At 41.6% G+C, this 26,377-nt stretch overlaps 2 protein-coding genes across 4 annotated transcripts in view; one reads left to right on the top strand and one right to left on the bottom strand.

The window, feature by feature from the left end:
- The window catches only part of ankfy1 (ankyrin repeat and FYVE domain containing 1), a 27,511-nt gene extending 2,271 nt beyond the window's left edge, over positions 1–25,240 (top strand). The window contains exons 1-25 of one of the 2 annotated variants that reach the window (XM_054754225.1): positions 1,944–2,401; positions 5,887–6,094; positions 7,405–7,523; positions 7,781–7,916; positions 9,507–9,630; positions 10,666–10,815; positions 10,930–11,095; positions 11,195–11,399; positions 12,503–12,571; positions 12,738–12,940; positions 13,039–13,136; positions 13,585–13,786; positions 13,886–13,984; positions 14,072–14,225; positions 14,324–14,492; positions 14,714–14,832; positions 15,992–16,148; positions 16,218–16,418; positions 16,513–16,689; positions 16,788–16,935; positions 18,007–18,097; positions 18,170–18,294; positions 18,380–18,526; positions 19,745–19,835; positions 21,195–25,228. In XM_054754225.1, coding sequence (XP_054610200.1) covers positions 5,943–6,094; positions 7,405–7,523; positions 7,781–7,916; positions 9,507–9,630; positions 10,666–10,815; positions 10,930–11,095; positions 11,195–11,399; positions 12,503–12,571; positions 12,738–12,940; positions 13,039–13,136; positions 13,585–13,786; positions 13,886–13,984; positions 14,072–14,225; positions 14,324–14,492; positions 14,714–14,832; positions 15,992–16,148; positions 16,218–16,418; positions 16,513–16,689; positions 16,788–16,935; positions 18,007–18,097; positions 18,170–18,294; positions 18,380–18,526; positions 19,745–19,835; positions 21,195–21,327 — 3,435 coding nt within the window. In that variant the 5' untranslated portion in view covers positions 1,944–2,401; positions 5,887–5,942 and the 3' untranslated portion in view covers positions 21,328–25,228. Of the gene's footprint in view, positions 1–1,943; positions 2,402–5,886; positions 6,095–7,404; positions 7,524–7,780; positions 7,917–9,506; positions 9,631–10,665; positions 10,816–10,929; positions 11,096–11,194; positions 11,400–12,502; positions 12,572–12,737; positions 12,941–13,038; positions 13,137–13,584; positions 13,787–13,885; positions 13,985–14,071; positions 14,226–14,323; positions 14,493–14,713; positions 14,833–15,991; positions 16,149–16,217; positions 16,419–16,512; positions 16,690–16,787; positions 16,936–18,006; positions 18,098–18,169; positions 18,295–18,379; positions 18,527–19,744; positions 19,836–21,194 lie in introns of those variants that run through there. The other variant, XM_054754224.1, reaches the window with a different exon arrangement.
- Positions 23,302–26,377, bottom strand: LOC129168688 (neuferricin). 2 transcript variants are annotated; one of them, XM_054754233.1, is made up of 5 exons: positions 26,307–26,365; positions 26,043–26,223; positions 25,354–25,494; positions 24,589–24,775; positions 23,302–23,607 (listed from the first exon to the last, which is right to left on the bottom strand). In XM_054754233.1, exons 1-5 carry the CDS (start codon positions 26,346–26,348, stop codon positions 23,433–23,435), a joined length of 726 nt encoding a protein of 241 aa, XP_054610208.1. In that variant the 5' UTR covers positions 26,349–26,365; the 3' UTR covers positions 23,302–23,432. The 2 variants fall into 2 exon arrangements, with proteins under 2 accessions (XP_054610208.1, XP_054610207.1); XM_054754232.1 differs by having other exon boundaries at positions 26,043–26,377.

Here is a 26,377-nt window from a genome sequence, read left to right as displayed (position 1 = left end):
AATACAATTTAAAATATATTGTTGGTATACCAAGTCATTTTGCTAACTTATATGGGGTGCCAAATGTAAAAATTCTGGTGTATTTTGAATATTTTGTTCAATTTTCTCACAGTTTGCTTTTCTCACATTTCGTCTGTGTAGGCTCTCAGTCGTACAGGAGTTGTCCATCGAGGGAAAGGCTTCTTGAGACGTCATCTGTACTTCTGTGAAGAAAGTGTCGAACGTTTCGCTCCTCATCCGAAGAGCTTCGTCAGCGAACTAACAAGTGCTGCCAAAAACCCACAGAAAAACCCACAGAAGCAAAAAGGAGAAGAGTGGTAGTCCCTTATGTAGTGGGGGTCTCTGAAAAACTCCAGAGGATCTTATGGCAACACAAAATTCCAACCTATTTTAAACCAGTAAATACCCTGAGACAAAAACTAGTGCATCCTAAAGACAAGGCTCCAAACCAGAAACAAAGCAATGTGGTCTATTCCATCCACTGTAAAGATGAGGAATGCAAAGAGCACTACATTGGGGAAACTAAGCAAATGCTCCAAAAAAGGCTTTATCAACATCGCAGGGACAATTCTAGCGGTCCTCAATCAGCAGTACATCTACACCTTAAAGCTACCAATCACTCTTTTGAGGACAGCGAGGTAAAGATTTTGGCCAAAGAAAACAGATGGTTTGAAAGAGGAGTAAAGGAAGCTATTTTTGTCAAACAACAGAACCCATCATTGAATCGGAATGGTGGTTTGAGGTTTAATTTGGACCCTGTGTTCAGCTGGTTACTGAGACCAAAACCCACAGCTCTTAGTCTTGCAAATGAGGTGAAGCCAGGGCCGAGCCAGAACAATAGATGCTAACGAGCCAGTATCAGAGTTGTTCATACCCAACTACAGGGAGCTACTCTTCCCTTTGTTCGGAGGTGCTAATGGCAGGATTACTCCGCCCAGGCTTAGTGTAAGGAACCAATAGGAGGAGGGTGTTGGCACACCAATTCCGCCCTCTCTTACTGTATTTAAGGCCTAGGCTACCAGCACTTGTTAGTTCGCTGACGAAGCTCTTCGGATGAGGAGCGAAACGTTCGACACTTTCTTCACAGAAGTACAGATGACGTCTCAAGAAGCCTTTCCCTCTGTTTTTCTCAGATTTAACAATTTTTTTTTTTTTACATTTGAGGTAGAAATTAAACGGTGAATTTAAATATAAATGTTAAATGTAAATAGCAAATGTATATATACATGTTAAAAATAAATTAAAATAAAATCATAATTCAAAATAAAAACGGGGGTTTGGTTTTGGGCTATTTGCATATTTTTTAAACATTTATTTTAAGATTTAACATTTAATTTCACATTCATATTTCATATTTGTAATATATATAATATTTATACTTTGATTTAAGATGTATTTTTAACATTTATGTTTTATATTTATATTTAATGGTTATCTTTAAGAATAGGTTCCAGCATACCTGCGACCCTAGTGTGACCATATGGTATCGAAAATGGATGGATTGATGTTTAAGATTAATTATATTTAACATTCATGACTGGGTTTAGACTAAACAATTACATTTAGAGTCACCACTTAATATCTACCATAAATGTGAAGAAAATGAGTTAAAAGTTAAATGTGAGAAAAGTGAGCTAAATGTGAGAAAGGTGAGCTACAGTAAATATTCAAAATATATCAGCGTGATCGAAGTTTTACTTTGAACACCCCATATGTACGAACAACACGGACACAAGAAAGATTTAGAACACATTGATTAGCCAATATTATTCTATGCAATGTCGACTTTACGCAAGCGGAGTAGTGGTCACGTGATAACTGTCCAAACTTCTGGACGCGTACTTGAACGCAGCACTTCCGCCAGTCTCGGGCTAAACTTGTCTTATCGCGAGAAAGACACCCGGTCACGAAGCGAACGCAGAGCAACATGGCGGAAGGTACGAGGGTGAATTTTTTTTGGAGGGGTCTTGTCTGTCCACTCCCTTTTATTCCCACAAGCGTCCTACGCTGCCTGACTCAGTCAAGTACCGTTTAAGATATTTAAATAAGTAGTCATTGTTTCGGGTTAACTGCGACGCTGTTGTTGCCATGTTGGGCTTGTAAATGAGCAGGCTTTATCGGCATCGCCGTTGCTAGCTGAATTTATTAGCTGCTTCGATTTACCTGGACTAGCCAAGAGACGATGGCGTTGCATTCTCACTAAAACCCTTAATGTAGCTGGCTAGTGTGCGTGTGTAAAAAATTTAATAACTGATTTTTTTAAGGCGGGAGATAAATGTTAAACTCATAGCTCGCCTAAAATGGTCACCGAATTGTACGGTTTCAATTCCAAATCTATATGTGCTGCTAACTTGATCATGTAAACATAATTATGTATCCTGGTCATGCTGAGTAAATGAGGGTATGTATACTTTATCTTATGATCTGTGCAAGTGTCAGGACCATTAACCTCATCGCAAGGCTGCTGTCCTTACCTGTAGAAGCACTCCAGTGTTGCCTGTGCTGTGAACTGCTTGTGCTTTGTTTTGTTTAGTTGCCAAACTGTATGCATGTATTGTGCCCATTCGGGTTGCAGTGTAATTATGCAGCGGTTGGTCAATTATTGTGGAGATGCTGCTCCTCCAGCATACCACCCTTCCTGTGTGGGTGGTCATCATGTGGTTTTCAGAAACACCCTCCTTCCCTAATCACATGACCAGCCGCTATGCCACAAACTGTTTACAAGGCAGGACAAAGTAACTCGCCTCCTCAGCACTTTTTTTTTCCTTCACAAAAACTTTAGTGTCGTAAAGGAAGGAAATCGGACCCTGAGGACTTGCCTGAGTCATGAATTAGTGTTTGAACATGAAGAAACGTGCTAGAGCAGTGGTTCTCAAGTGGTGGGTCGTGGATCCGTTCGGGGTGGGTCGCAGACAGCATGTCAAAAATGACATTAATATATACAATATACAGCTGATGTCTGGCTTATTTTGAAGTAAACTAGCCATATTTTAGTCATCTTCTTTCTTGGCATATGTTCATTGCACAGTTATAAGTAAAAAAAAATTCTGATTTTGTGTTTTTTTTATATTTAATTAAAATGTATCCATTATTTGTATGCATGCAGCTATCCCGTTTCCTCATTTCCTTGATAAAATGCCTTAATAGATTTTTCTAAAATGCACGTTGGACGTAATGATGTGTATTATTAATGTTTCAACAGATGAGGTGATTAAAAAAAAATGTACTTTTTACTAGGTTTGGCAAATAAAAGTAGAAAAAATATAGATAAAATTAATAAATGAAGGAATAAATAAATCTGAAAATGACTTAATATGGAAGCTCACCACTGAAAGAAAAAAAAATCCCAATGTTAAGTCATAATTATGATGAAATTATGAGATAAAGGACCATAATTATGAGATGGGGAAGTCATAATTATGCTTTGTATCACATACTTTTGGCTTTTTTAATCTGATATATTTTGGCTTATGTTATGACTTATGATTGTCTCATCACTTTGACTCTCACAATTATGAGTTAAAGTTGAAATTGAGATAAAAAGTCATAATCATGAGATTTAAAAAATTGAAATTGTAAGATACAAACTGCGCACGTGCCGAGCGTCATGTGACGAAGGCTCCAGTGAAGAAGGCAGCACATGTGCAGTTTGTATCTCATAAGTTCAACTTTTAATTACATAATTATGACTTTTTATCTCAATGTCCACGTTTTTATCTCATAATTATGACTTTTTTCTCTTAATTATGACTTAACTCATAATGTTGACTTTTTATCTCATAATTTTCACTTTATTTCATAATTATGACTTTCGCATCTGATAATCATGACTCAACATTGGGATATTTTTTTTTTCTTTCAGTGGCAGAAACGGGCTTCCATAAAATAAAGTTAAAAATAAATAAAAAATAAAAATTACTTGAATACGATTGTATTTCTTTCAATGTAAAAATGTATGTATACAAATTATATAAAAATGGCTTAAATAAAATTGTAAAAAAATAAAATATGTAAATAAAAGTGAGTCGCAACCTAATGAACATTTTGAAAATGTGGGTCCGTGGTTGAGACCATTTGAGAACCCCTGTATTAGAGTATTTGACATGGAAATGGAGTACGTTTAACTACACCGTAGGATTCATTCAAAGCATTCGTTCATTGTTTTCAAATAGCAAAGTTGCTTCTTAAATGACTTTTATAACTGTCATCATTGACCACAGCATTAAGTACGTCTATGGAAACTATCAAAAAGTATGCCTTTGCAAATGCAGGAAAGCTCAATTTAGATTAGGACTAATGAGTTGTTAAGCATATCACAATTATTGTAGATTTATTCTGCAGTTATGTAGAACTGCATCACACAGGTGGTCTTCATGTTACGAATTATATCTAAATTAGCTCCTAAATCACTCACACTGCACACAGAATCATCACTGCGGTACCTGGACGCATGGAGGAGATTCCAGGAGACAGGTAGTTACACCAGGAGAGCTGGACAGGGCCGTAGAAGGTCCTTCAACCCTCAGCAGGATCGGTATCTGCTCCTTTGTGCAAGGAGGAACAGGATGAGCACTGCCAGAGCCCTACAAAATGACCTCCAGCAGGCCACTGGTGTGAATGTTTCTGACCAAACAATCAGAAACAGGCTCCATGAGGGTGGCCTGAGGGCCCGACGTCTTGTAGTGGGCCCTGTGCTCACTGCCCAGCACCGTAGAGCTCCATTGGCATTTGCCATAGACCACCAGAATTGGAAACTACACCACTGGTGCCCTGTGCTCTTCCCTGATGAGAGCAAGTTCAACCTGAGCACATACGACAGACGTGAAAGGGTCTGGAGATGCCGTGGAGAACGTTATGCTGCCTGCAACATCATTCAGCATGACCGGTTTGGTGGTGGGTCAGTGATGGTCTGGGGAGGCATATCCCTGGAAGGACGCACAGACCTCTACAGGTTAGATAACGGCACCCTGACTGCTATTAGGTATCGGGATGAAATCTTTGGACCCACTGTCAGAACTTACGCTGGTGCAGTGGGACCTGGGTTCCTCCTGCTTCACGACAATGCCTGACCTCATGTGGCTAGTGTATGCAGGTAGTTCCTGGAGGATGAAGGAATTGATACCATTGACAGGCCCCCACATTCACCAGACCTAAACCCAATAGAACACCTCTGGGACATTATGTTTAGGTCCATCTGGCGCCGCCAGGTTGCTCCTCAGACTGTCCAGGAGGTCATTGATGCCCTGGTCCAGATCTGGGAGGAGATCCCCCAGGACACCATCCGTAGTCTCATTAGGAGCATGCCCCCACGTTGTCAGGCATGCGTACAAGCACGTGGGGGCCACACAAACTACTGAGAATCATTTTGAGTTGCTACAGTGACATTTTAGCAAAATGGACCAGTCTGCTGCATAATTTTTTCACTTTCATCTTTGGGGTGTTTTTGATTTCCCCCCTCTATAGGGTGATCATTTTCATTTCTATCAAATGATGTGGCATCATTTTGTTACTAATACATCACCCACTTATTATCAGGAAACATATTCAACATCATTTTTCCCCCAGTTTAGATCTGATGTGTTTTCGAAGTGTTCCTTTAATTTTTTTGAGCAGTTTATATTTATTTATATATATATATATATATATATATATATATATATATATATATATATATATATATATATATATATATATATATATATATATATATATAGGTATATAGGTATAGGTCCTTTTTAGAAATACAGTATTTTTCCTTTCAAAGTAATTACAAGAGTCCATTTATGATCTGTTTGAACAAATAATGCTTTTTTCAAACCCTGATTTTGTATTCGTGCCTCATTATTTGTCCTCTCTTTGTTTTCTGTGATGTCAACTGTGGCACAGAGGAGGTGGCCAAGCTGCAGAAGCATCTGGCCTTGCTCAGGCATGAGTATGTGAAGATGCAGCAGAAGCTGGCGGACACAGAGAGACGCTGTGCCGTGCTTGCCGCTCAGGTGCCCGGCCAAGGCTCCAGCAGCCCTGCATCTGACGACACCTTCATTAGTCGTCTGCTGGACATCGTGTCAGAGCTGTTTCAGCAGGAACAGTACAGGTGAGAGCTCTGATGTGCTGAAAAAGACGTAGTTTTAGACTTGGACTTTATTGTTCCACAAGGGAGATTGCTTGGTTAGAGTAGCTCAATTGCAGAAGAAAAAGAAAAACGCCCTTAAATAAAATGCAGTGCAATGTGAATAAAATATAATAAAATAAAAAGAATATAAGAAACAAGATTTGCATATTTACATATGGTGTGTAAAAATATAAGGGAGGGCCGACAGTACGGTGCAATAATGTTGTGAATTATCTTTTACAGACAGGTGAGGTATTGTAGAGCTGGATGGCGTGTGGAATGAATGAAGTCCTGTAGCGTTCACTGTGGGAATGGAACTGGAGGAGTCTGTTGGAAAATGAGCTCTGCTGCCCCTCTATTGTCCGATGGAGGGGGTGGGTTGGGTTGTCCATGATGGAGAGCAGTTTGTCCGGTGTCCTCCTTTTTCTCACTGTTACAAACACCGATAACTTGTTCGGCTTTCCGGATCAGTTTGTCCGTCCGTTTATGTCCTTTTTGCTGGTGCTGCTCCCCCAATAAGGCACAGCAAAGTACAGTGCATTGGGCAAGGCCTGAAGCTTCCTCAGGAAGTAGAGTCTGCTCATGCCCTGCTTGTAAACAGCATTGCTGGTGTCCTTCCAGTCTAGTCTGCAGTTCATGCGGACTCCCAAGTACTTGTAGTGGTCCACTCCTGCCACCTCCCGGCCCCGAATGGTGATGGGCTCCACCGGAGTCACCTTCCTCCTGAAGTCGATCACCAGCTCTTTGGTCTTGTCCACATTCAAGAGCAGGAGGTTTGCCTGGGACCACCCTACAAAGTCAGCAATCACTGTCCTGTACTCCACCTCCTGTCCATCTCTGATACACCCAACCACTGCAGAGTCATCAGAGAACTCCTGCAGGTGGCAGGACCCAGAGCTGTGCTGGAAATCAGAGGTGTCCAGAGTGAACAGGAATGGAGACGGGACAGTCCCTTGCGGTGCCCCTACACTACAGACCACGGTATCAGACAGGGAGCTCCCCAGCCGCGCTAACTGGGGCCTGTCGGACAAGTAATCGGTAATCGGGGAGACAGTGGATGAGCTGACACCCATCCTGAGCAGCTTCTCACTCACCAGAAAGGGCTGGATGGTGTTAAAGGCACTGGAGAAATCAAAGAACATGATCCTCACAGTGCCCTTCCCACCATGCAGCAGGTAGATGACGGCATCATCCACACCATCCATAGTTTTGCGTATCCATCTTGCTCTGTATGATTTCATGGAGTAATATTTTAATGCAAATATATTTATGAATTTGTGTTCTGTTTGCAGTGATCTGAAAGTGAAAGTTGCTGGGTACGAGCTCAGTGCACATAAGTTTGTCCTGGCTGCTCGCAGCGATGTCTGGAGCCTCAGCAATATGGCCACCACCTCTGAATTGGACCTATCTGGTTGGTAACCCTGATACCTAACAAAACCTAGCCATTTAGTCGACCAGCCCTTTGTGGGTCAGCATGCTTAAGGGTAAATGGAGGATGACAAATATTTATTTAGACGTGTGGACATTTGACTTCTCAAAGTCCAAGCTTTATTCAAACTGGTATTCCATGCAGGCGATGTGTTTCAGCCAGTGACGGTGACACGACTGTTGTGAGAATTGTCAATGGTGCCTGTCAGCCCCTCGCTTCATCATCCCCTGTGTCTGTAGACTGCAAGCCCGAGGTTGCCATGGCGATGTTGCGCTGGGCATACACTGACAAGTTGGAGCTCAGTGAGGACGACGCATTTCTCATTGCCTTGATGAAGTTGGCCAACCGCTTCCAGCTTCAGCTGCTCAGAGAAAGGTCAGCGTGTCACAAACTCTTAACACACACGGAAACTTTTGATTGTGCAATACACTATATTGCGCAATACCTCCAACAAAAACATATTGTAATGTAAAAAACCCTGAAATCCTCAGATGTCAATCAGATTGTTCGTCAGTGTTATGGCAGGGGCGGTGAACCATTTTTTATTGATTGATTTTTTTTTTTGTCCCATGTTGATATTAATTCCAGTTATAAACACATAAAAGTGACTGCCTCTAGTATTTCCTGGTCAAATTTACAAGAATACAGTTTGATGTGTATGCCTCATAGCAAGAGTTACTTCAAACAAACAAAATTCTGTGTTTTCGTTCAAAAGCTTATAAAGCAGGCGTGTCAAGACTCTTCCCAGCGAGGGCCACATGGTGAAAAATGAAAGGATGCAAGGGCCACTTAGATCATTTGTAAAGCGACACATGTAACTATGCTTAGAAGTTATATATGTTTCAAGAAAAAAAACCCTGCATCTCAGCTTTGTGATAGTCGTCCCTTGTTTATAGCGGTTAATTTCGGTTCCAGACCCGACCACGATAAATGAATTTCCGCGATACAGGATTCAATGTCAATAAATTTAATATTTTCATAGAGCTTAGAAACCTCTTAATGACTTTGTAAATACGGTTTTTAACATTATTAGAGCACCGTAGACATGAACACCCCGATAGTCATCTTTACACTTTTGTTATTCTTTGTTTATGACACATTGAGCAACTCTTACGCTGCAGGGACTCGAGACGGCGAGCTAACCAGTTAGCCTCAAAGTGTTAAGGTAATGTCACGTAAGGTAATGTCTCAATGTTTTGTGTCATTACTAGTGACCAGAATACTACGTATCACTTGTGTTTCAATATGTTTTGACTAACATTAGACCATAGTCTACAACCAAACAGCCATCATTTTTTAATTCATTTCTGAAAAAAACGCGATATTGCGAGGGCCGACTGTATCGGCTAAAAAGTGTATTATAACTTATAACTCTATTTTTTTTCCCCAATGTTTGTAAATTTTCTTTTGGCAATATTTGGACTTTTTTTTCACCCCCAACAACATTTTCAAAAAGTAATTTTAAATTTTTTGTAACTTAGAAAAACATTTTTAAATTATTTTTCCTCATATTATGAGTTCATTCTTTTAAAATTGCTTCTTTTTCTTCTTAATATTTTTCTTTCTTCCTGTAAATTTTCTTCTCGTAATCATGACTTTATTCCCACAATATTTTCACTGTATTCTCTTACCATTTCCACTTTTTCCACAAAGTAATTTTTAATTAAAAAAATAAAATCTTTTTTCTTTAATACTTTAACGTCATGCTACTAAAATGACATTTTTTCCCCCCCTCGTAATGTTACGTTATTCTCATAAAATTGGGACTTTTCTGGTTAAATTAATATTTTGACTATCTTTGCTCGGCCACAGGCAGCAAATGCCCCTCGGGACGCACTTTAGACAACCCTGTTAGAAGCGTTTTGAAAGAGCATTTTTGTATCACTACATGTACTGTACCTAATGAAATGTCCAGCAAAAACTCTGCGGCATACTTACCTGGCTGTTCATGTGTTGCCTTTTTAGGTGTGAAAAGGGTGTCATGTCCTCGGTGAACGTCAGGAACTGCATCCGCTTCTACCAAACAGCCGAGGAGCTAAATGCCACAACACTGATGAACTACTGTGGAGAGATCATAGCCAGCCACTGGGTGAGGTCCTCCGTAGACAGCCGCACTCCAAATTATTCTCAATTTGTTATATTATGTGTAACATCAGTTGTAAACTCTATGTACAGTTGAGCCCCGCTTTTTGCGAGCGTTAAGTTCCGAGTCGACCAGTAAATGGCAAAAATCCCCGATCTCTTCTGTATGTTCCTCAGTTTTGTTTTTTTTTATGTGTTTATGAGCGAGGATGAACAGGTGGTAGCAGCAAATCTGTTTGTGTCGGCCCACCACAAAAAAATGAATGTATGGAAAAAAAGCTTTCACTTTCACACATTTTGCCTCCACAATGTCCCACATTTTGCCGTGGCAATGCGTGTCATTTGGGTGACACGCCTGAAAAGGTTGAAGACTAGTTTACGCACTGTTTGCACACTTTGGACACAATTCGTGACCGAAAATGGTGCGCATTGGCACAACATGCTCTCCCACACGACTTTTTTACAGCTAAGTCAAGTACGTTTAGTGTACAACATAGTATGCAGGATGCGCATTGTTTCCGTGTGGGTATGCAGGTCCTTCATACCGACCGCTGTCAGGCTCTACAACACCTGCACCACCTGAATCATGTTGTAGTCACTATGTATTCTTTACACTGTATTCTTTACTTGCGTATCTTGCTTGCTGCTGTAACAAGTGAATTTCCCCGCTGTGGGATAAATAAAGTACAAATACAAATACAATACAATACAAATACAATATGCATAGTCACCACCGCTTCCCGCATCTGTGAAGCCGTCATGGCATTATTCTGTCTCGCTTTGTCCCACGTGATGCCATGCAACAGCAGGCATCACCCCAGCTTCATTAAGTCCTCTATTTGCAAGGGACCTGCAAGATATTGAAGTCCAGAAAAGAAGCTCTTATTGCATAAAAGGAAGGGAAGTCTATATTATTTTGCAGCTGCAGAACGAGAATGCGGAAAGAGCAGGAAGGAGGCATAAACTAGAAAAAAGAAAGCATGGACAGTGTTGGAGCCGGTACAGTAATTTTGTCATGTGTTTTAATGTCTTGTCATCTCAGGACGATCTGAGGAAAGAAGATTTCAGCACCATGAGTGCCCAGCTTTTGTACAAGATGATCAAGTCCAAAACTGACTATCCTCTCCACAAAGCCATCAAAGTTGAGCGAGAAGATGTGGTTTTCCTCTATCTCATTGAGATGGACTCGCAGGTCTGTTGGCATTTGTTCCTCTCGAGTAACTCGCATCTTGAGTTATGGTGGAACCAGCCGGGTAGAATAAATAGTTGTTACTGAGCTATAAGCACTTTTTTTGTTGTCTCTCAGTTGCCCGGCAAGTTGAATGAACTGGACAACAATGGCGACTTGGCTCTCGACCTGGCGCTCTCTCGAAAATTGGAAAGTATCGCCACTACTCTAGTTAATAACAAAGCTGATGTTGATATGGTGGACCAGAGCGGATGGAGCCTTCTGCACAAGGCCATCCAAAGAGGTTTGAAGTCACTACTGAAAGCATCCATTCTGCTGCATTCCTAATAAAAGAAATAGAGACAGACCAAATGTCTCATCCAAATGTCTCTTCTTTTTTCAGGTGATGAATTTGCGTCCATCTTCCTAATTCGTCACTCGGCTCAGGTCAACGCTGCCACCGTGGGGGCGGTGGAAACCCCTCTTCACCTCGTTTGTTCCTTTAGCCCCAAGAAACACTCAGCAGATGTGATGAGCGGCATGACGCAGATTGCACAAGCTCTGCTCAAGGCCGGAGCCAACCCCAACATGCAGAACAGCAAGGGCAGGTTGGTCATATGTTTTATGAACATGGGGGGATTGGAAAAGGAACTGTTGTGCTAGGGTATGTCGGGCAGGGTTGTCCAAAGTGTGGACCAAAATAGTAAGAGAAAAAAGGCGTTATTTTCAGAGAATAATGTCATTTTAAATAACGTCATTTTAGTAGAATAAAGTTGAAATATTCAAGAAAAAAGATGTGCTTTTTTTAAGTCGTAATATTATGAGAATAAGAAGAAAACAACAAAATTGTAATTTTTGGAAAATTAGGTAGCGGAAAAAGTTATGAGAATAAAGTAAAAAATTATGGGAATAAAATGGTAATTCATTTTTATGAGAATAAACTTGTAATATTATGAGGAAAAAGCGTCATTTTAGTAGCATAGAGTTGAAATATTAAAGAAAAAGTTGTAACATGAGAAACAAACAAAACAAAGTTGTAATTTTGGGATCATTTGTTTGGGGAAATTATACCGGGGGAAAAAAGTCATAAAATTATGAGAAGAAAATTTACAAAAAGAAAGTTGAAATATTCGGAAAGAAAAACCCAGCAGAAATGGAAACGACAGCAGAAGTTTTCCAAAAATAAAGAAAAAAGAAAGAAGTTGTACTTCTTTGTTGTACTGAAAAAAAGTTCAATTTTACGAGAACAAACTCGTAATGTGAGTACACATTTTATTTTAGTAGCATAGAGTTGAAAAATTAAAGAAAAAAAATATTTCTTTTTAATTCTTAATTTTATATGAAACAGAACAAAATTAAGTTGTAATTTTTTGAAAATTGGGATGGGGAAAAAGTAATATATTAGTAAATATTATGACAATAAAGTCAAAATATTATGAGAATAAAGTTGCAATATTACAGAATTTTACATTTCCAAAGATTATTTAAGAAAAAGTTTAAATATTTGGAAAATTGATAAAGAAAAAACAACAGCAAAAATGGGGAAAAAGAGCAAAGACTGAAGTTCAAACTAATAATAGGCTTTTTCACTTACGGAATATCACAGAGCTGAGATGCAGTGTTTTCATTTTTCACTACGTGGTCCTGGCTGGAAAACATTGGGACACCCATGATGCAGGGGTTTCATCTTTTGTCATGTTTCCTTCGTTAGAACTCCTTTGCATGAAGCTGTGTCATCGGGGAATGAGCCGGTGTTCAGCCAACTACTACAGTGCAGACAGTAAGTTCCTCTGATGTAAAACTCATTTGGCAACATAATTCACTTTGTGAATTAGGAGCTCACACACATTCTTAGTTTTGCAATTCCTCGCTGCCCGTCGTATTTAGAAACACATTTTTTGAGCCTAATTAAAATGACCTTCTGTCCATTCTGTATGTTCTGCTAGTCTTGACCTGGAACTGAAAGACCACGAGGGCAGCACACCTCTGTGGCTGGCGCTGCAGTACATCACCGTCTCTTCAGACACTTCTGTAAATCCATTCGACGACGACGCTCCAGTCGTGAACGGCACCACATTTGATGAAAATAGTTTTGCAGCACAGCTCATCCAGAGGGGGAGCAATGCTGATGCGCCAGATATGTCAACAGGTGTGGTGTGGCTCCGTAGTGTCACATTCTGTTACATTATTATCGTATTCTTTTGAACAACTTCACCTTCTGTCTAATGTATTTTCATCTTCCTGCAGGAAACTGCCTAATGCAAAGAGCAGCTTGTGCAGCCAATGAGGAAGCTGCTCTTTTCCTAGCCACTCATGGGGCAAAGGTCAACCATGTTAACAAGTGGGTGCGTACAACAAGGTGCTAAGAGACTTACGATGCACATCAATCGCTTTATTCACAGGCAGAGAACACATGCCGTGGACATTCACACAGGAGCTGCTGTCAGCCACTCTCTGCACTGCTAATCTGCTGGTAGCACTCAGCTAACAGTCAACTCTAGCTAGCTGACGTCACTTCCCAGGCTCCGCTTCTTAAAGGCGCACACAACAAGTCATAGAGATTGTATTACACTTCTTTGTGCTTGAAAATGCTTAATTTAGGCCATGAATATGTACAGTTTGCTTAAATATGCGTATATTTGATGATAATAGACCATATTCAACAATGAAACAGCTATCATTTATTTATTCATTTTTGAAAAACCGCAAGAGTGAGGGCACGATGCTGGAACCGTGATGTGGCGAGGAACGACTGTAATTGGAATCATATGTGTGCTGTTTATTCAATTTCAGGGGGAAAGCCCTCTTCATACAGCATGCCGCTGTGGCTTGGCTAGCCTGACAGCCGAGCTGCTCCAGCAGGGGGCAAACCCTAACCTGCAGACCCAGAAGGCTCTGCCTGATGACACCTTTGGTGTGGCTATGCAGACCCCCCTCCACTTGGCCATTGCTCACAACCACCCAGATGTGGTCTCTGTCATCCTTGAGCAAAAAGGTCAGCATTTATTAACATTGGAATGCCCTTGTTTTATTAGACAAGCACAAGCTTGTATCTTGTAAAATAGTTTCTTTTCCCTTTGTGGCTGTGTTGCAGCAAATGCACTACATGCCTCCAACAATTTCCAGATCATTCCAGACTTCAGTCTCAAAGACTCTGTGGACCAGACAGTGTTGGGCTTGGCCCTCTGGACAGGTACATGGCAGTTTGAGTCAAATTGAATGTCTTTGAAGTGGCGTAAGTCCGCACAGGGATGCCTGACTTTGCCAGTTCCGCTGTCAGGTATGCACACCATAGCAGCTCAGCTCCTGGGCTCTGGAGCTTCTATCAATGACACCATGTCCAATGGACAAACCCTGCTTCACATGGCCATCCAAAGACAAGACAGCAAGAGCGCCCTTTTCCTTCTTGAGCACCAGGCAGACATCAACGTCCGGTATTCCCTTCACCGACTCGCAATTGTTTTACTTTTCATTCTACTTTGGATGCATACGACAAATACATGAACGATTTTTCTGTGTTCTCTCATGTCAGGACCCTGGAGGGGCAAACTGCACTGCAGTTGGCCATCAGTAACCAGCTGCCACTAGTAGTGGATGCTATTTGCACACGAGGAGCCGATATGTCTGTGGTTGACGACAAAGGGGACCCTCCTTTGTGGCTGGCTTTAGAGAATGGCCTGGAAGATATTGCATCCACGCTGGTAAGAAACCTTTCCATCCTAATTAATTCGACTGTCTCGTAACTGTTCACTATCACAAGCTAACGTGACACTGCATTCATCCGTAAGGGGTGGATACTTGTGGTTGCACCCACTTTGTTGTTTGCTGATGTCCACGCATGATGTCCAGATGATCCGCTGTTGAATTTGATGTTTCAACAACAACAAAAACGTAAATATTTGACATTTTCTCCTGCTCCGAGGTCCGTCATGGCTGTGATGCGACGTGTTGGAGCAAAGGCCCTTCTGGCTGCCAGCAGACCCTCTTGCACAGAGCTGTTGATGAGAACAATGAGGTCTCAGCTTGCTTCCTCATCCGCAGGTTTGAAACCTACTCAGTACCATCCTTGTGTGAACAACTTCAAGATCCACATTTTCTTCCATGAAGCACTCCTCTTGTATTATGTTCAATTCAACCATCAAATTCAATGAATAGTTGAAGTCAGTGTTTCCCCACCAGACACAGTGGGAGACAGAAGGTGAGCCAATCCCATGAAATGTAGGGGTGTCCCCATCCAATATCGATAATCAGATACCATTCCGATATCGGACACAAAAAAACAATGGTAATGGATTACTGTATATCGGCCCGGATCTTAAATCTTTGATATTGGCGCTCTGATGCAAGCAGTCCATTCCAAACTCCGCACGTGATCACAACAATAGCGTGTGCTAGCGTGTTTAGCAAGAGTAGGAGTGATGTCAGCTGAGTAGCCGTGTTTTTCACTAAAGTACGAAAAAGGCTTTGCAGCCAAGTGCAAATCTTGTACTGCACGCCTTTACCGTGGTGGCACAGAACCGGGCAAGTTTAACACAATCAACCTCATCGTGCATTTGAAGACGGATTTTCACAACGCCTCGGCTTCCTGAAACATCCGCCGCTGTTTGACCCATTGGGAAAGCGTGAGAAACTTTCACGGGACGGCAAACAGTCATTGGCTGTAAGAGAAAGGAGCCAGCCCCTGTCGGTGGTGAGTAATGTCGGGTTTAAACGCTTCATTGAGCACGTTGAGCCTTGCTACATTATGCCTATTGTCGATAAAACCATACACCAAATGCATCAACAAGTGAATAAGTCGCTTTTTTTCTCATACTGAGAAGCTGAAATCAGGATATTTGTTTTTCAATCAAAAAACATTAACCGAATACCAGAATAGTTGCCGATTAAGTGGATAATCGATTAATTATCAATTCATTAATTGTTGCAGCTCTATATGGGGAAACTGCTTTTTCACAAATTTTTTTCCTGTGTCATTGTATATTTTCACTGTTGTATTTCCTAATTTCAATCAAAAACCCAACTAAAAGACTCAAAATAAAGATAATTTGTTGTGTATTTGTATTATGTTTATTGTGGTTGCAGTTTGCAGTGTTGTGCAGGTCCACCAGTGTCCAATGACTATGATTTCTTTTCTCAACTGGATATTTATCCCCCCCCCCCAAAGATACATCATAACATAATATACCGCATGTCTGCCCAGTGGTTGCGACGTGAACAGCCCTCGGCGGCCCGGCCCTAATGGGGAAGGAGAAGAAGAGGCCAGAGATGGACAAATGCCTCTTCACCTAGCCAGCAGCTGGGGACTGGAGGAGGTGGTGCAGTGCCTTCTGGAGTTTGGAGCTAATGTTAACACACAGGTCAGTCTCATCCAACTTGTATTCCATCACCACTGAGAGCTTTGTAAAAATATGGTCTCACTTTGTCAGGATGCAGAGGGTAGAACCCCTATCCATGCTGCCATTAGCAACCAGCACAACGTTATTATACAGCTCCTGATTTCCCATCCAGACATCCGTCTCAATATTCGTGACCGCCAAGGAATGACACCCTTTGCCTGTGCCATGACGCACAAGAACAACAAGGCAGCCGAAGCAATTCTCAAAAGGGAGCCAGGTGCTGCTGAGCAGGTCGGACGCCAACCAAAGCACTAAAGCGCCCCTTGCTCTCATTCTCCGAGGTCATCCCCAGCATTCATCCCGATACCTCGATTTCTCTGTCCAGGTTGACAACAAAGGGCGAAACTTCCTCCATGTGGCTGTGCAAAACTCCGATATCGAAAGCGTCCTGTTCCTCATTAGTGTGCAAGCTAATGTCAACTCCAGGGTTCAGGATGCAGCTAAACTCACTCCTCTCCACTTGGCTGTGCAGGCTGGATCAGAGATCATTGTCCGAAATCTGGTATCATCTACGTTACTTTTTTCTTTTCTCCATTCATTTTTGCCTTTTGAAAAATTCGATCCTGTTTTTAACCGAGCATTTTCTCTACGACTTTCCAGCTGCTCGCGGGAGCCCTGGTGAATGAGCTGACCAAACATCGACAGACTGCCCTGCATTTGGCTGCTCAGCAGGACCTGGCCACAATTTGCTCTGTTCTCTTGGAGAATGGCATTGATTTTGCTGCTGAGGATGAGAATGGCAATAACGGTACATTTCATTGTGATATGTGTTTCACAAGAGTATTGGCCACGAATGCTTACACAAACAAGGAATTTGACTCTGTTTAAATTAACAGTCAATGTACATGTTACACAAACGCTTGGAAGAAAAAAAATCAATAATTAAAAGGTAAGATTAAAATGTGCAAAGGGATGATAATAATATAATAACAGTGCAATTCAAGTGGGATGTATGATTGAAAGACTGAGCTGTTATCTGCATTTGGAAAAACAGGATTTGCATTCAAGTGGCTATTATTGCACTTGAATGAGTTGTGGGAGGAAGTACAACCTCTGCTGGGCCTTCTCACATACAGTGTGGGAGTGCAGCCAAACGATGAAACTCTTACAAGAATATATTCATGCAGACTAACCTTGGTGTACGAAAGCTAATAGACATGTGAGAAGCATTATTTTCATTATGTCGGATGCTGAAGATAAGCTTTCACTGCTTTTCGATTTCAACTATTTTGCATCGCATGTATGCTCGCACAATTGGAGCAAATCATTTCAACCATGTGTGTGTGACGCATTTGGTTGTGTTAAACGTCCCTGGTTCTGTGCCACCACGGGGAAGTTGTGCATGGTAAGTTTTGCCCTTGTCTTTTTGGGACTTTCAACGCAAAATACACACGGCCAGCATCATTCCTAGTCCATGCTTAACATGTTAGCACACACTGTTGTTGTGATCACGTGTTCTGCTGTGTAGACGTGGTGGGGCATAGTCTGGAAGCACATCAGACTACCGATATAATCCATTGTTTTGCTGATATCGGCCCAATATCAATATCGGATCGGGACACCCCTAGTTTGAATGCATAAAAAGGAAACATTGGATGACCCAAAGAATAAAAGCTCAATTACATGTTGGCAAAAAAAATACTTCCCTTGCTGCTGTGTTGCAAGAGAATTCTACATTTCAGATACATTTTAGATGTAGCTCTTTTTTTCCTGCAGCATAAGTTGGAAAGACTGGGGTCAACCTTATGTGCACACCCTCCCAATGCATATTTCATGTATTCTGTGTTGTAAAACAGGGCTTCCATGTGTGTGTTCCTAGCTCTTCATCTGGCTGTGATGCAGGGCCGCCTTAACAATGTCAGATCCCTCCTCACCGAGTCCAACATTGATGCTGAAGCCTTTAATCTCAGGTATATTTCATTGTTTTAGGTGTGATTTCTCAAAAAAATCTAATTGCATTAATTTTCCCATCACTACTATAGGGGTCAGTCACCAATGCACATTTTAGGCCATTACGGTAAAGAGAATGCTGCTGCCATTTTTGAGTTGTTCCTGGAGTGCATGCCTGAATACCCGTTGGACAAGCCGGATAACGAGGGTAACACAGGTAACCTGAGATGATTTCTTATTTATGGCATACCAGCCGCACGCTTGTGATGGGTGAAATGAACGCAACACGCCTTCATTTGCAGTTTTGCTTCTGGCCTACATGAAAGGAAACGCTAACCTGTGCCGCGCTATCGTGAGGGCTGGCGCTCGCCTGGGCATCAATAACAATCAGGGCATCAACATTTTCAACTACCAAGTGGCAACAAAACAGTTGCTATTCCGCCTTCTCGGTGAGTTTGTGCCTCGTTTGCGATGGTCTGATATTGTCTGGTTTTGTTTGACTAGGCTACGGTGACAAATACTGGCTTGTATTTAAGCTGCTGTCACCGAAAGGCATAAATAGAGCTGGTTGCTTCAGAACTTGCTTCAGCTGTCGGTCTTTGACTCGTTTTTTTCAGCTCGTGATGGACTTGTATGTGTAGATGTTGTTTTAAGATGTCCGTGCCGTGCAGTGATAGGTGAAAGATGCAAAAACTATCTGTAAACTGAGCTGTTGCCATTAGTGTAAATAAAGTGTATTGTCATATTGTTAAATTCTTACAAATACGATCAGTTCATTTCCAACCTTCTTCCAAAGCTAAGTATCCTCACACCCTAGTTTATTGCTATAACCTATACCGTCATCCCTCGTTTATCGCTGTTAATTGGTTCCAGACCCAATAGGGTGAATTTTAATGAATTTTAATGAATGTAATATATAGAAAACCTGTTATGATCTTCTGAAATATGTGTTTTAACATTATTAGAGCCCTCTAGAGATGAAATGACACCCCTATAGTCACCTTTACAATATAGTAGATAATCGGAGAAAATAAGACACATTAGACATACAGTAAATAAGATAACAAAGACTCACGTGTTTTTGGACAGCGTAGGTGGCTATTGTCTCATCAGTGTACTGGAATGGTGCCTTGAAATGGCTTTACACTCGTTTTACCCAATTTAGTAGACAAAATAAAAGTAAATAAGCCATTTAAAACGTACAGTATATAAAACTCCTGTTCGAGCAGTGTCACGGTAAATGTGTTCCATAGGAGACGGACTGGTGGGTGGACAGGAAGTGACATCAGAGGTTCAGAGCTGAGCTTTAGCTTGTCGATCTATATGGCCACACCCGTAGCCCGTGTTGTTATTATATTCTTCATTATTGTGCCTGCTGTGAGATCATTTAAGCCTGCAATAAATGCCTGTTCTGACAGTGACATCTACTGCCTGTCTCACACAATTACTGACTCCTAGTGGCCAATATAGAATACTACAGTCACAGACTGCCTTGTATTTGTATTTTACTTCATTTAGACATTTTTATGCTTGAAAATACTAACACTAATAGTCCGTATTCAACCCCAAAACAGCGATAGAGTGAGGGCCCGATGTTCGAACCGCTATGTAGCGAGGGACGACTGTAGTGATTCTTTTATGACTTCTTATTCTTTATTTTTCAAAAGATATGCTATCCAAAGAGCCTCCTTGGTGCGATGGATCCAACTGCTATGAGTGTGCTGCCAAGTTTGGTGTTACAACAAGAAAACATCACTGGTTAGTAACACGCCTTCCCCGCACTCATTTGTGGCCAGTAGATCCCTGCTTTTCCACGGGGTTTACCTTCCGAAGTCATTGATACATACCCATAAAAATGTCTCCTGGTGGCTTGACGGTGATGTTCTCCTCCGATTTTAGATCCACATTTGCAACAGAAGTGTAATTATCGAGGAAAAGGCTTCTTGAGACGTCATCTGTACTTCTGTGTAGAAGGTGTCGGACGTTTCGCTCCTCATCCGAAGAGCTTCGTCAGCAAACTAATAAGTGCTGGTAGCTTAGGCCTTAAATACAGTAAGAACTTACCAGCACTTATTAGTTTGCTGACGAAGCTCTTCGGATGAGGAGCGAAACGTCCGACACCTTCTACACAGAAGTACAGATGACGTCTCAAGAAGCCTTTTCCTCGATGGACAACTCCTGTACGACTGAGAGCCTACACAGACAGAAGTGTAATTATTAAATTTTGTAATTAGCAGCTCTACAACCCTCCACCTTCTCTTCTCTCTTCAGTAGCTGTTGTTCACTCGCGACACAATCCAGGTTGAAGCCCTAAATATGATGGTATAAGATGACTGATGAGTCACGGTGTAGCCTTTGGCTGTGTTCACGGCTGATGAGGCACCGACTCCTTTGGGGTTCTATTGTTAAAGATGTCAATAATGCAGGTTGCTGTAATTATACATCTTGTTTTGAAATATTTCTTAGCGTTTTCCAGGAAAAGATCTGATCCTTTGTTGTAAAAGTCTGATAACCTTCTGGTGAGCATGGCTATATAATCCTCCATCTTGACAGCCAAATTCATGCATTCATTCATCAAGGAAAAAAAACAAATCTTTCCTGTGTTTTGACTTGCTGCGCTCCAGCTGGTGCTGCTGTATATAATTTAAAAAAAAAGAAAAAAAAAAAAAGGTTTTCTTCTCTGTGGAAGGACGGCTGTGACAAGCACCTTCCTGTTCATGCACATTTTATGGTTTGGTTTAGCAAGAATGATGCTCACCTGCTCACCAGGCTAGAGAAGGCATTTCTGCGGACATAATCTACGCCGCTTGCCTGTTGTAATTCTAGTAACAACTTATGAAAACACATGAACTTACGTTCACATCACTGCAAGGTTTGAGGCCGCGTCGCCTGTCGAAGCTACTGCTTTCGTAGCCAAACAAGCTTGTGCAACATCTCAACACTTTAGTGAAGCATGAACACGTCAAAATTGGTACATGCATGCTGTGTACATTTTACCCGAAATACCATGTATTGATAAATTATTACCAACCTATGGTGAAGGAGATGTGTTTTCTGTGGGGGGGTCGTCCACTGTATTAATGTGCTTCGTAATGAATCTTCTCTCTCTGTCTCCAGCCGTCACTGTGGGCGCCTCTTGTGCCACAAGTGTTCCATCAAGGAGATCCCCATCATCAAGTTTGACCTGAACAAGCCTGTGAGGGTGTGTGACATCTGCTTTGATGTGCTAACTCTGGGTGGGGTGTCGTAACGCAGCAGCCCGGACATTCTCCACCCGCCGATGCTAGCCAGGCCGAGCCCAACTTAGCACAGTTACCGGGGGGCACGCTGGAAGGAACACGGGTAGCAGGACGTACTAACAAAGAATATTCCAGGCAATTCTGGACCAGTGTCTTTCTACTACTCCAGTATGTGGGGGGGAAAAAAACATTGTTTTAGTGGGACATTTATTCATTTTGTTTGTTTCAATCAAAATATGTAAAAATATCAAGTAATAGAAAGCAATTGGACTGAGGTAACTTGCTTTTTACGGTCATTGCAGTTCAATGATAAACGTCTCAATTATCAAAACACCATGAGGAAGGTGTTTACCTGTGGTTTATTGCGTCACCACTGCAGATTTTACGCTACGCTACGTGACCTGCCCAAAGACAAAAGTTTGAGAAAATTTACAGCACAAAACTACATTTGGATCACATGATCCTTGACTTGGGACCATCTTATGTATCACTGGGTATGAAATACACCACTTCAGAGTCCAAATCATACCTACAGTTCAACTTCACTTGGGGGGGGGCATACTGCGAAGAGAGTTGAGTGGGTTAGCGAGGTGTGTTGAGGCTCAAGCCAGGCTCAGCTGTTCAACCAAAGTCATTCTCTTTTAAAGGAAAAGGTTTAATATCCATCCACCATGTGGTAACAGGCACATTTAATACGCACAGTATTTTGGTTCTTTTTAAGCATTATCGGAACTTCCTTCCTGGGTGCACTGATCACTGGTCACATAGCAACATAGAAACGAACGTAAAACCAAAAACGCAGCAGCGGCAACTCCAATATGTAGCGTTACCTTTCAGTAGCGGCCTGAGGCATTGTGAGCGAGTGTGTGGCAAAGCGAGTTGCTCGCCGACATGCCGTGACATGGTGTCAATATGCCAGTAAAGTAGTTCAGCAACAGTTGTTAAAGGTTAATTGTCGACTCTAAATTGTCCGCAGGTGTGAGTGTATGTCTATTGTGCCCTGCGATTGACTGATGGCCACCACACCTCCTGACCAAAGTCAGCTGGATAGACTCCAGCATACCCCCCCCCGACCCTAGTGAGGATAGAAGATGGATGTCAAAGTTCATCAATGAAAAGACTAGTAGGGTATAGTTAGTATATTAATCACTAGTCACTTACGCGCTCAGCATTATTCTGCCAGCAGCCCTGCCTCGCACTTATCTCGTGTTGCTTTTGGCAGTGAGAATCTTTTTAAACTCCTCTGAAGTAATCAGTTGCTATGACGTCAAACGCCCCCCTTTCATCTGAACACGCGCCGAGCACAAAGCCGAGAACTGGATTGGACAAAGTAAGTTGGGAACCACCGTGACAGTACCGTTTGACTTTGGGGAACTTCAGGTTTTGTTGAGCTGCATCTCGAGCACAAAGGTTTGTTGAGCCACTTCCGCAGAATCTCTCTCTCTTCCCCCCCCCCCAGTGTGGTGGAACAAGTCACAACTGGCTTAAAAACACGAAGTCATCGATACGTTCGCTACATATTACATTATGATTTTATACGCCTCTGCATGTACTAGAATTTGTAGCCTGTCAGTCATTTAAAAAAAAAATTGTACATTCCAGTTTAAACTGGGCCACGAGGCCCCGGTCAGTCGTGACGCCGGTCCCCCACGACGATGCCTCCCAAGTTATTTACCGCTTTCTTTCTTTCAAAGCTGCACTTTATCAAGACCATGTGACATGTCCGATGGTTTGGAAGATACTAATGGCCAAGTAGTGCTGCCTCTTTCAGAATTGTTCAATTGTACAGATAAATGTGTGATATTTTTGACCACTGCAACCATTTTTGTACTAAATGCGGTTTGTGATTGTCATTGTGACAAACCTAAATATTGCCTCTGTTAATCTTTTATGCACATTGTATCGTATCTATATGCTCAGATATCTCGCCTGTCCCTCCCTCGTGTGTCCTTTTAGAAAGAAGCAACAACGTCTTGACATAAAGGTCATGCAAAACTAAGAAAAGATGGTTTTAATTCGTTGTAAAGACTGTTTGCTTTGACTTGCTGGCACTGGACATCACTTCCCCATTCAGAAGTTTCTGCACAACCGTCATGGGAATGTCCGTTTTTCCACACTAGTGTTCTACTAAAGAGCACGAGCCAGCATGTGTGGCACAGCCTTCATATTCCTGGAGATTGGGGTTCTCCTCGTCTGCTGATTGGTCCCTGACACAGACACATCGGGCCCCGCCGGCACCTGGAGAAAATAGTTTCCGTGGGACACCCGTCCAGCTCCTTTCTACTCCACCGCTGGTGATGGGACACCATTTTGGGAGGAGGAAAAAAAAAGGAAGAAAGGAAAAAAAAAGGTCAGTCCCCAAAAATATGGAAACCCGTTTCCGCCACTAAAAGAAAAAAAATATCCCGATGGTGAATTAGAATTATGAGATAAAAAGTCAGTCAACATGCCAAAAAAGTCAATGAGATAGGAAAGCCGAAATGAGGAGATGTAAATTATGAGAGTTGAAATTGCGAGATAAAAAGTCAATTGAGATGGGAAAGTCACAATTACAAGTTTAAATTTTGAAAGTCATAATTATGAGATACGAACCATGCACGCCCAGTGAAGAAGGCAGCACATGTATTTCATAATTTACACTTTTTACTCATTACTTCAACTTCAACTCATTAACTTTTGATCTCAAAGTCAACTTTTGAGCTCATAATTTGACTTTTTATCTCGTCAACTTTTGAGCTCATAATTATGACTTCTCATTTTTACTTCATAGCTCATAATTTTGACTTTATTGCATGTCGACCTTATCTCATGACTTATATCAACTTTTTAGCTCATCATTATGACTTGTCATTTTGACTTTTTTGCTCATAATTGACTATTGCATGTCGACCTCATCTCATAATTATGACTTGCCCATGTCAACTTTTTACCTCATAATTCTGACTTACCATTGGGATACTTTCTTTGTGGCGGACGCGGGCTTCCATATGCAAACCTGACATGTACCAGCAATGCAGCTGCACTCATAATGATCACTGTAAAATGTGTCTGCAGTGTTTATAAACTTGCAGTAGATGAAATAGCTCAACGTGTATTATTACAGACACTATATTTTCCAATGAAAGTTTGTACATTTTGGAAAAACATGTAAATTACAATTGGGGTTTTCAATCATTTTGGGTGCAACTACACAGTCCCTACTTTAAGTTGATCACAACACTATTTATATCCTGTCTGCAGCTTATTTGTACAAGCTCTTGCTATTTACTTACCTTTTGGTGGAGCACCAGACCCTTCCTCCCCTTGCAGAGCTCCACTCTGAGTTGCAAGCAGGGAAATGACGCATCCTCGCCTCAGACTCTGCTTTGATTAGCCGTCCCTCGGTAAGCAACGCTTCAATGTGCAACAGGACCTCTGTGGGCTCTCCACTTTCAGAGTAGAACCGACCTGTCGCCAAACCTGATAAATCCGCAGGAGAGGCACATGTATTTACTTGAATCCAAACTACTTATGTTGAAATATATCTTGTTGGGTAGACAGTTAAAAAGTTTGCAAGATTTGTGTACAAAGTCATGTTAAAAAAAAAAAAAAAAAAGACAATACAGTCACCTCTCGTCACTTTGCAGTTCAGATTTCGTGGCTTCACTCTTAAAAACCAAAACAAATCATGCTGTTTCCTGGTTGAACACGGCCTCTTATGAGTAAAAAAAAATAAAAATGCATATTGTATGTATTTTTCTGTCTAAATGAACTAAAATGCAAATATATGGCATTGAGACACTTTGAATATGTAGTATACTACACTGGTCACTAGGCGTCAGTAATAATACACAAACACCAGACTTGATAGGTTACTATATCGGTCTAAAGGGCTCTAATAATATTAAAAAAATGTATTTAGAAGGTTGTAAACAGGTTTTCTATGCTCTAACTATAAAAACATTCAAGGAATTCTACTTCGCCGGAAATTCACCTATCATGATCAGGTCTGGAACCAATTATCTGCGATAAATGAGGGATTAGTGTACTGTACATACCTACAGTATGATAGGTCTTCTGATAAAAGGCCAGCCAGTCAAACAAGGCCACGACCTGCAGTGGGGACAGACTGGACACATCGTCTGTCAAGCCGCCTTCTGTAAAATCTCCAGTGACAAAGGCCAGCGATGAATCTTTTCCTGAAAATACACCAGCATTTGGGGGCGGGATGTCCCAACTTTTTCCAACGCTAACACCAATTCAAAGTAGGTCACTATATGGGAGGGGGGGGGGGGGGGGGGATGCAAGGGGCCATTTATTTCTTACTTATATTTATATACATATTTAAATATTTTTATTTGTACATATTTATATTGTATAAATTTAGTAAAAAGTTGAAGAAACATTTCTGAGTTATTAGTTAATTATTTAAGCTTTTTCTCTTTACATTGTGCCATTTTGCTCATTTTTCCTGATTTCTTTGTTCAGTTTTATTCCTATTATTATAATTATTATTATTCCTATAACTGTTTCACGAGCCACAAAAGACCCCCGGGCAGCACTTTGGACACCCCATACGCATTCGTATACGCATTTAAAAAGGCCACATAGTCACGTGATCGGTAGCGTAGAAAAGCCATGCTAGCTTTGCCTGAATATAGTGCAGCCCTGCTGTAAAACATGCTGTATGTGATATTCAATATGATGTATTCAATTCGACGACACAGCACCGAGTGTCAAGGTTTACCTGCCATAAAATGATAAGCACCACCAGGCCCATAATGCTTGAGGCCATCGTGTACATCAAACACCTGGCCCAGTATGGCGAGGTAAACGCCTTTGCTGCCTTTCTCTCCGTCGTACAGCGACAACTCTTGGCTGCTCAGGAGCCGCGTCGGTGTTGATTTACTTCTCAAACGAAACGACCACTGGCGAGGAAGGAACAGAGCTGCCATAGACGCCGACAATATCGCTAGCAATACATAACTGAGCATGGTACAGGTGTACGTACTAGCATGTCTCCTTCTTTACAGCCATCCCTCCAAATCACCATCAGCCTCGTGATCGGTCGGTCACGAACAA

The sequence above is a fragment of the Dunckerocampus dactyliophorus genome, chromosome 16 (assembly GCF_027744805.1).
Source record: "Dunckerocampus dactyliophorus isolate RoL2022-P2 chromosome 16, RoL_Ddac_1.1, whole genome shotgun sequence".
Taxonomy (NCBI): domain Eukaryota; kingdom Metazoa; phylum Chordata; class Actinopteri; order Syngnathiformes; family Syngnathidae; genus Dunckerocampus; species Dunckerocampus dactyliophorus.
This window is presented reverse-complemented; position numbering and strand designations above follow the sequence as displayed.